Raw genomic sequence first — 9988 nt, 5'->3', positions numbered from 1 at the left:
TCCACCGCTTTTGTTCACTGATTCCTTTGCTTTTTCTACCATTTAATTAACTTTAGCACAATATGGTACTGACGGCAGCAGTGATGCAAAATAATACCTGCCACGCTCGCCCAGCACAACCAGCCATTTACATCTCTCTGGAGATGTCACCCCAAAGTCAACAAGAAGAAGCCTTACAGCTAAATGGGCACTCCATATGATTTTTTTTTTTTTTTTTGTCTCAAGCTGAAGATGCATTGTTCTGAGAGCAGCCTCTCCTCCGTAATTACATGTAATCATGTCCAATTTGAAACTTTGGCTTGAAGGAAGTGTCTTGAGCTGAGTCATCTTCCAATTGTGCTTCTTATGGGAGGTGAATCCTCTCAACTTCAGCAGCAGAACATCTGCTTCTTGTCGGTGTTCTTGTTATTTTTGTTTTCGATCTTGTTTAGCAAGATCAGGGGAAATTGTCGGCAGAGTAATTAGCTGCTGCAGCTCGGAGCTTAATGATTCCCTCTTTAATGGGTGGGTACGGTCAAATGTTTGGAAGGTAAAGATGGTTTTAATATACTTGGTTCTCTATGTTACACACAATAGATTTGAAATTAACCAACTGATGCAAAAGACTCAAATTTGATTAGATTTTATTGAAATTTCTTATTTTTAAAACTTCATGAAGGAAGTCTGAAACGCATGCTGCTTTGGCCACTCCTCGCTTTTTTTAATGTATCACTTGCATTATGATTACTTTTCTACTTGTGCATTCATGGCTTTAGCTTACAAGTGGAAATTTCAAACAAAGAATTGCCCAGAGATGAGTTTATTTTATGAAGTGTGCCCACACCCGTGTCGTCAGTTATGTTTGATCCTATGAAAATGGGATGATTTTAAGAAAGGTTCCAGTTCCCCAGCAGTTAAGTCTTTGTTTAACATCTCAAATTAAATATTTAATCTAAAAATGCGCCAGTGAAGCATTATTTCTTTGTTTTTTGTGTGTATTTGGAGAGGGAGAAAAATCGTGTCTATTCAGCACAAACCTTAAACTAAGAGCCATTTAATAAGAGCAGTTAGCTTAGATGTACATGATTAAAAAGTACACTTTTATTTTGATCTTTTAATGACATTATACGGTATTAAAAATAAACATACACATAAAAAGTATCATTAAAAAACATTACATTATAAAAAAAAGAGTTACATTTTCTTGTTCTTAAAGAAGTTAGTGGTATTTTAACAGAAGAGCTCTGAAGTGACATAAAAATTGTTTCCTCTTTTTCTTTGTTTTAAGAAAAATACCACAAATAAGTAGTCCACTACATTTAAGTTTGAATTAATGATGCTTTCTAACATTAGCTGCTTATCTATCCATGTCAAAGTAACTACAAGAGTACTTACTTACTGAAGTGAACTTTTTGGTAAATCTCGTCGTACGAATTTGAATCAAAATCTTTTCTAAGCATTTTATGTGTTTGTGACTGCAGGCATGTGCATGTCAGGCCTTGACACAGGCTTCTTTGCAGCTCTTCTCAGTATCAAACTTGTTCTCATTCCCTAAGCAGCCTCCAAACCAGAACTGAGCACAGGAATTCGCCGTGGGATCGTAGTACCACTTCACCACATAGTCCCGACACGGTCCTGGATCCAGGGTCTGGGTGCAGCGCTCGGCTAGAGACCACAAAAAAAAGTGTTATCAGAGGCTACACCTGTGCTAGCAGCCCTGTGGGGACTCTGATTCTTTTGCTGTGTTCAGTTAGTGGTAAATATGTTTTCTTTTTTATTTAATGGGACAAGGACAGAGGGGCAAAATAAAGCATTGAAACATGGTTTAAAAAACTTAATATATTACAATACAGGAAATTTAAGCACTCTGCAGAACTAAGGACATCTGGAAGAGAAACTGAAAATGGCACTAGAATCAAAATGTGAGCTCAAAAGAGCTCAACAACGTGACTCATCGTGTAGACAGAGGAATTACATCAGAGGATTGCTTTGATTCATCCTCTGACGACCATCAGTGTTCGTAGCAAGGTTTACGCCAATCCAAATAAAAGCTGCTGGACAATACTGACCAATATTTTTTGCCCTACAAGTCAGTTAAATTCTTACAAGATTCATGAGATCATGATTATGAGAGAATCCCTCAGTGTTCTGTTTGAAAGTGGGCATTATTGTTGGTTCCAGTCAAGTTTTGGCTGCCTAAATCATCCAGTTGACCGAGTGATACCTATCCCTATATTATCACAACATTTTTGAAAGTGACAACTGTTTGAAACAGCAAACTTTTTCAAACAATTTAAAAGCCCGATTTTACAATTTTACTGCTCTGAAGCATCAGAGCAGTAAGAAGAATGCAGGCATTTGCAGGGACTTGTACAGAAATGTCTTTCAAAAATAAGATATGAATCCTATAAAGTTTCAAATGCATGTTTAAATTGTGTGACAGTTCTTGCTCACAGCCACTGATGGATATTCTAGGTTTGAAAAGCGAATGCTCAACTTTCCTAAACCTGCATTCTTTGTAATCTCCAGCAGGGGGCAGCTCCTCCAGATGCAAAGAACTCATTTTTGCTTCCCTTGATCTGCAGGTTCCTGATGACTTAAGGCCTTGATCTAATAGTTTACCCAATAAATTCCAGGTTTTATTCGATTTAAAAATGCTAATTTTTGTAAATAATTAATATTTTAAATTAAATTATTTTAAATTCCCTGTAATGGTTAGAAATGATGACAAAGCTTTATATTCACTGTATGTCCAAAAGCTTGTTTGTTGGATTAACATGAGTAATGTTTATTTGATTTCTTGCCAAGAGATCGAGGAGATTTCATGCAGTCTTTACTGGTTCCAGGAAACCTTGAAGTGATGATAAGATTTCAGGAAGTCAGATCTCCCAACCAAGAAATAGTGCATCAGATAAAATCACAGACTGAACTCAAAAGACATCAGTCTTCTCATCAAAACAGGCACAAACCTTACATGTAGGCTGACTTTAAGATAAAAATGATTAGAATTTGTGAAAATACATTAGCTACTACTTAGAAGCACAGAAGAGGCTTTATCTATAATTCTAGGTGCCACCTTTATTTCTCCATCTTACAGTCTCTGCTGCAGACTGTCAGCAGTTACCTGATAGGTAGGTGTCAGAGGGCAGCGGGGGCAGAGTTGGTACCGGTGGTATCTTTTCCTCAGGCGGAGTCTTCAGAGTAGGACCAGCTGGCCCGATGGCTCCGGTCATCACCACATCGTGTGTGGGGTTGTTCACATCAAACTGTGGAAGGAACTCTGTTACCGGCCTGAAGGGCTCCCTGTCGAAGAACGGAAGCCTCTGAGTTTCTAAGGTGGTCCTACTGTTCGTCGCCGGCCTCTTTCTAGAGGTGGACTCACCGTCGGGGTCTGAACCAGGAGGGCCGGGCTGAAACAGGCACAGAAAAATATTTAATCTTGTTTACTTTATCTTACTGTAGAGAGGCAAAGAGGTCACCAGGCGACACCTGAGCTAGTCATAGTCACTGAGTGAAATCTGTGGGAAGTGGTGCAGAGCTTCTGAGCAGCTGAAGACAACAGATTAAAACAAGAGCTCAGAGATTCACATACATTTTACTAAAAGTCTTTAACTTCAAGGCAAACCATCACCAACCATTTGAGTTATTTAAGAATGTAGCCCACGTTTTGTTTTTTTAATTTTGATATAAATATTAACAGAAGAAAATATTCTTGGGGTCTTTAAGCAGTTATTCTTAACTAATTGATGACACCAAGAGGAATGTGTTAAGGATTGTGGTGCTTTCAGCTTGAGCATGTTGGTATATTTAGACAAATGGCAACATTTGCTGAGTTTTTGAATTGGTAAATGTTTCAATATTTCACCTGAGTAAAGAAAAATCTGACCTCCTGTTGGCGCGAGAGAAAAAGTCACTAGACTGTGAAGATGATTTTAGTATCTTTTTGATATTGCAACCGAGTCTGAGCGCACAGAACAAAGTTTAAAAAAACAAAAAGCAACACATTTTCACCATTTTCTGGACTCTCCTGAAGTCTCCAGTGAAAGTGGGCGTGTCCGTGTCTGTCCTGTATGGCGGTTCTCGAGCATTGCTGGAGACTTCTGGGATTCCTGGAGGAAGCCCCGAGCTCGGGATGGAGCTAAACAAGCGTCTCTCTCCGTTTTCACAGATATGACTCAAAAGTTTTTTCTCCAGAGCTGCAAACACCAGAAGACAAATGGACAGTTCTACTCTGCATTTAACAACACAGCAGTTTTTCTGAGGGAGTATTCCTGAACCAAAGCACACGAATACAAGACGTTCCCCAGTTTCAGGTTCATCATATTTAAACTCATGAATCTCTGGATAAGACGCATGACTTATCCAAACTCCAATACAAAACTAAACTATTTATATTTTTAAAGTTTGGTTGGTTTTGAATTGATTACAGCTTTTCTTGCGGGAATTGGTTTGCCTTGTTTCTTAGTTTGCTGCGTTAATTGTGCTCTCCTTGTGTTAGAATCAAGTAGGATCACAGCTTCTTTCTAAAGCCACTTTATTGTATTATACTAGGCTTTTTACTTAGCATTTTTGTTGCATTTCAATCAGACAAAACTATCAGATCATAAAGCCTGTGTCAAGGCCAGATCATAAAATAGTCACCTGCAAGTGTTGTGAATTCATCGATCAGGTACAAGTGATCGCTGTCGGGGTCAGTGGCCATGAAGTTGAGCTCCTTCTTGAACTCTTTGTACAGTGGATCGCTTTTGTTCACCACTCCGATCACAAACATCTCAATGTTGCTTCTCTGGGCTTCTGTCACGGCGCTCTCCAGACTGATCGAGTCCCTCTTATCGGCCTGTCCGTCGGTGATGATGATCGACACCTTCCTTACACCTGGCCGGGCTGCCTTGAACACCTGGTTGGCCTGTTGGATGGCACTGCCTGTGAACGTGCCCTCGCCCAGGTAGGTCATGGAATGCACAGCAGATTTGATCTCATCGCGGGTGGCTTCCTGTCTGAGGCTGACCACCACCATGTTGATGTGGCTGTAGAGGACCACGCCAACACGAGTGATGTCCCGGCTGACCGAGGCGCGGTCGATCAGGGCGTTCACAAAGTCTTTGATCACGTTGAAGTTTTCAGGGCCGACGCTCTCTGAGCTGTCGATCACAAAGACGAGCTCCAAGGGTGTCTGGCGGCACGTCACTGCACAACCTGATGACATGGAGCAAAGACACAACCAGAGGAGCAAATAAAGTTTGAAAATGACTAAAGAGGAAACTAATCCTCGGTGACTGATTTAAGGAAAACTAGGATTCACAAACTAAATCTTGTGACTTACTGCAGATGGATTTGACTATTTTGATGATTTCATCCCTCTGTGAAAGAGAGTACAATATTTTAGAGATGGTTCAACACATTTTTTTTTTTATTTGTCTTTTTAATCTATTAACATATGTTGTTGGATTAGTTGGGGACCCTATCATACATTTCCATAACATCATGCACTGTTACTGTTGTGGATGCTGATATTAAATATGGCAACACAAACAAATAATCCCTGTGAGTCGCAAGCTCAGGTTTTTAACTCTGTTTTTTTTTTTTTTTCTAAACCCTGGATATGTATGATTTGAGAGAGCAGATATCCTTAATGGTCAACTCAGGCACAGAAGCCACGCCCACCTGTTATTTAAATCTCCACATGCTTCACAGTCAGTGAAGCATGTGGAGAAAAGCTGAATAATTTCTGAAGACACAGACATGACATTATGTTAAATACAGCATAAAAATGAGCTGGCAGGAGGAGGGTTCCAAAGTGGTTGGCAGATGTGCAGCAACAGCAACAGCTGCCTAGAGGAGCATCAGCTAAGCCATTAGCTGATGTGGGTCGTACCAGCGTCTATTAAAAAATCTGAGATTTAATTGGTTTAGAGCTATTTTAAGTGTGCTCACACTTACTGTAAGTCCAGGTTCCCCATTCTGTCCTGTTTTGCCCTGTCATTTAAAACAAGTCATTATTTAGGAAGACACTATAGCATTTTCTGACCTAAATTGTGCTGTTAATCTGCAATTACAGGATGACTTCTTAATTCATCAAGACATTTTTCACCGAAGGAAATAAAAATTAGTATTATGTCAGGCAAAAATATATCAGTACCAGAGGTCCGATGACGCCAGGCTCTCCAGGTTCCCCTCTGTCTCCCTTATTGCCTTTCTCACCTCTGAACCCTCGGTCCCCCTGCAGGAGGAAAAGAAGACTAATTTTTTCAGTGTATAAATGACAAAGTAAAGCCGTTATAGCAAATAATGTCCCATCATTCATATATCGGCCACAATCGCATCTTTCTGTCCAACATGATCTTTAGCATTTATTGTTGCTTTTGTATGTTTAAGGTGATGACAGTGCATATATTATCTGTCATCTTTATTTGAGTACTGACTTTAGTTTACATAATAATTCCTCACTTCCCACATTGCGAACATCACAGTACCTTATCACCCTGCAGACCTTGTCCTGGAGGACCTCTGGGGCCGGGCATCCCCTGAAATCCAGACTCGCCCTGTAAACAGTCAGCAGAGTTCATGTTGTCACTCATCCCTGTGTGACCCTTCAGACCTTTATGGTTAATGTTAGTGAGATAATGACTTCCAAGTTTATGGAAACACTTGTTTCCACACCTGTCTCTAAAAAACTGCATAGATCCACTGAAAAACTTACTGACCCTATCAGATCTTCATTCAAAACAACTGCATTGTGCTTCTCTTGCTGCTAATGACCACAGCATAAAAGGAGGGAATGCAGGTTCATATTTCTTAGCTAAAATCCAACCAAACCTGTTAGAAAACTCATTATTTAGTTTGCTAGACTCACTGGAAACACAGCAGTTCTTTCATCACTGTGTTACCGGAGTGTAGTAAACATGCATTCCCTAATTCAGAGTCTTTAGAAAAGGGCTCATTATTACTTAAAATCTACTTATAAAACATTCAATAATTCAGCTGCAAGTGAATAAATGTGAGTGACAGGTGACAACTGTACCTTTTGTCCTTGTAACCCTTCTCCAGGTAATCCCTGTGGACCAGGTGGTCCTATTTGGCCAGCTGAACCCTGCAGGAAAAGAAAACTTTATATCTACTTTAGACAACAAAAATACAACAAAATCCATTGTTTTCTACATTTGTGATTACCTTTGGACCAGGTAACCCGATTCCTGGTGGCCCAGCAGGTCCAGGAGACCCAGGCAAGCCTCTTTCTCCCTGAATGTAAGTTATTAAATATTTGTTGATACTTGCAATAATGATAATAGCTTTATCTGTGCATCAGTTTTTAGAACACACAGTTGAACACAAAATGCTTCATATAAGTGTACATGCTCCAGCATACAGACACACATGCAGTCTTGCATTCTTCAAAACAACATACAGATTTTCATAAATAAAAGAAAAAAAGTCAATAATTAAAACAATTATTAATTGCACACATAAAAGTTTTTAAAACCAAAATTAACACAGCAATAAGAGAAAAGTCAGAAAAAGTCTTTATTTGTATTTCTTTAACAAACAAGAAAGCAGAAGCTTTTGGATAATAGGTCATATAAAAGGTAAGACTTTCAATTCAACTTTATTTATATAGCACCAAATCACAACAACAGTTGCCTCAAGGCGCTTTGAAGGGTAAACAGGGGAACTGTTTATTCCTTTTCAAAATCTGATAAAATAATCTTTGTAAATGTTCCTAAGAGGTGAAGAGAACTAATCCATAATAATAAAAAAATGCCAGTTTTTTACTTACCTTTGTTCCAGGTAAACCAATCCCATCTGGTCCAGTCTCTCCCATCAGGCCAGGAGGCCCAGGAAGTCCCTAAGAATTTTTTTTCAATTGACATTTAAACCTGAGTGTGAAATACTTGGAGTCTTGTGCTCATAAAAGAGGCTGTAATCTGGTTTGATACTCACTGGGGGGCCAGCGAAACCTTCTCCTTTTAGTCCAGGTGGCCCAGGGGGCCCCTGTGGCCCTCTGTCACCCTACAAACCAAAACTTAATTGTACTTACATACTTTACTGGGGGAGGATAACTGAAGAGTAAACAAGAAGTGAACTGACCTTGGATCCAGGTGAACCAATTCCCGGGTCTCCCACAGCGCCGGGTGGACCTTGTGGACCTGGTTCTCCCTGACAAAACCCAGAAGTAAAGCTGTTACTATTACTGAAAGTCACACCAACTTTAGTTATGCAGCCTTGATTTACCTTGGCCCCCGCTATACCCCTGCCAGTAAGTCCAGCTGGACCTGGTAGCCCGATAATTCCTGGTTGCCCCTGGAGGAGAAAGCACTTATTAGAAACATTACGGTACACAAAGCCATTTAAAAATAATTTCCTGAATGCAATGATAATACCTAATCATGGGCTTTTTCAGAACCTGATGGATACAGTGGTATCAGTCCTACATTTTAACAGAACAATTTCAAATTTTGTAAATTTTTTAATAAATTTTTATATTTTCTCTCTTTCCTCACAGCTGCTTGCACCCTGGATGGGCCGGTAACACGTCCAGATTGAACCTGTACCTCGTACCTGTTCCAGGCACCCCCACCACTCTGAAGTTGAACAAAATAGATGGCTGGCAGGAGGGATGGATGTGCTGTTTGTGTAACTGTAGCAGCAGATTTCTGTTTGTTTGTTTGTTTGTTTGTTGTTATTTAAGAATTTACTGGTTCACTAGTAGTTTTTCATTTCATTTTTCTAAAATGCTTCTGCTAAACACACACATACCTTTGGGCCCATTGGCCCCACAGGACCGACTGCACCTGGCTGGCCTCTGGACCCCCGGTCCCCTTTGTCTCCCTGTCAGAATAACACAAAACAACCTTTAAACAATCTTCCGGATTGTGGGTAAGTGCTTATAACCTCTAGAACAAAATATGGAGATCTGATTTGAAACATAGATATAAAATACCGTTACCTTCTCTCCTGGGACACCTTTACCAGGAGCCCCATCAGCTCCCCGGGGCCCCGGTAACCCAAGGTCCCCCTGATCAGTAAATGACACAGTGGACAGAAAGACTGGTAAGGTGTATTTAAAGTACATTTAACAAACAGAAAAGTGACTGACATCAGGCTTCATTACCTTTGGTCCTGGGACTCCATCTTCTCCTGGCTGACCAGGTATACCTGATAACCCCTCAGCTCCAGGGTCACCCTGAAACATACGAGAGTCCCAGAGGGGTTGAAACTATGCAAATACAATCAGCTACATTAAGAAGATGAATATCTGCGTTATGTCGTCTTTAATTTAGAAGCTATGGCTAGGAGGCGGTTAGCTTGGGTTAGCATGAAGGCTGGAAGCAGGATTGGTGTGCTACAGTTGTCCAAATCAAATAAAATGCATCTTCCACTTTATAAAATATTGCTTCCACTTTGCATTTATACCACTTAATGTTAATGGAGGAATATCTAGAAGAAATTGCTGCTATGGTGGCATCCTATTACATCACCACACTCAAATTCATAAATTTGTTGAGCTCTTTACAAAGACCCCATTCTTTCAGATGTTTGTAAAAACAGGCTGCATAGCTAAGTGCTTGTACACCTGTGTCAATAGGAATGAAAACACAAAAGGTGTTGCCAAATATTCATATAAAGTATTATATGTGGATTTTTGGTCAGTTTTTCTTAGTATTACTCTGAATACAGGTACAGGAGTAGTGCAGCAGTGCAAAGAGGACTTACTTTGGGCCCTGGTTCTCCAACACCTCGCTCACCTGGTAGTCCTGGCTCACCTGAGAGGCCCTGATCCCCCTGAAGGTAATAGTCACATAGTCATTTGGGTATTCAAAAAAAGATGTAAATATTAGTATCATTTATATGAGTTTCTTTCATATCAGTTTCTTGAAACACCAGAGCACTGCATCTTTAGAAAACATTACTCAGAAACATAAAGGATATTTGTTTCTCATTATTTTCTGTCATGTATACCTTGGGTTTGCCAGTGACTGTTAATGGTACCTGGCACAACAAATGATAGACT

The 9988-nt window shown here is 40.0% G+C and overlaps 1 protein-coding gene across 3 annotated transcripts in view; it reads right to left on the bottom strand.

The window, feature by feature from the left end:
• Positions 1-1151: 1151 nt before the first annotated feature.
• The window catches only part of col28a1b (collagen, type XXVIII, alpha 1b), a 23164-nt gene continuing 14327 nt past the window's right edge, over positions 1152-9988 (bottom strand). For all 3 annotated transcript variants that reach the window (XM_039619708.1, XM_039619707.1, XM_039619709.1), the window contains 18 exons: positions 9691-9759; positions 9089-9160; positions 8924-8992; positions 8734-8805; positions 8209-8277; positions 8065-8133; positions 7918-7986; positions 7754-7822; positions 7150-7218; positions 7001-7069; positions 6453-6521; positions 6119-6199; positions 5920-5955; positions 5303-5339; positions 4621-5175; positions 3991-4175; positions 3104-3389; positions 1152-1644 (listed from right to left, as the gene is read on the bottom strand). In XM_039619708.1, coding sequence (XP_039475642.1) covers positions 1472-1644; positions 3104-3389; positions 3991-4175; positions 4621-5175; positions 5303-5339; positions 5920-5955; positions 6119-6199; positions 6453-6521; positions 7001-7069; positions 7150-7218; positions 7754-7822; positions 7918-7986; positions 8065-8133; positions 8209-8277; positions 8734-8805; positions 8924-8992; positions 9089-9160; positions 9691-9759 — 2118 coding nt within the window. In that variant the 3' untranslated portion in view covers positions 1152-1471. The remainder of the gene's footprint in view (positions 1645-3103; positions 3390-3990; positions 4176-4620; positions 5176-5302; positions 5340-5919; positions 5956-6118; positions 6200-6452; positions 6522-7000; positions 7070-7149; positions 7219-7753; positions 7823-7917; positions 7987-8064; positions 8134-8208; positions 8278-8733; positions 8806-8923; positions 8993-9088; positions 9161-9690; positions 9760-9988) is intronic.

This window comes from Oreochromis aureus, linkage group 11, assembly GCF_013358895.1.
Source record: "Oreochromis aureus strain Israel breed Guangdong linkage group 11, ZZ_aureus, whole genome shotgun sequence".
NCBI classification, from domain to species: domain Eukaryota; kingdom Metazoa; phylum Chordata; class Actinopteri; order Cichliformes; family Cichlidae; genus Oreochromis; species Oreochromis aureus.
Note: the sequence above shows the minus strand (reverse complement) of the source record. Positions and strands in the feature narration are given on the sequence as shown.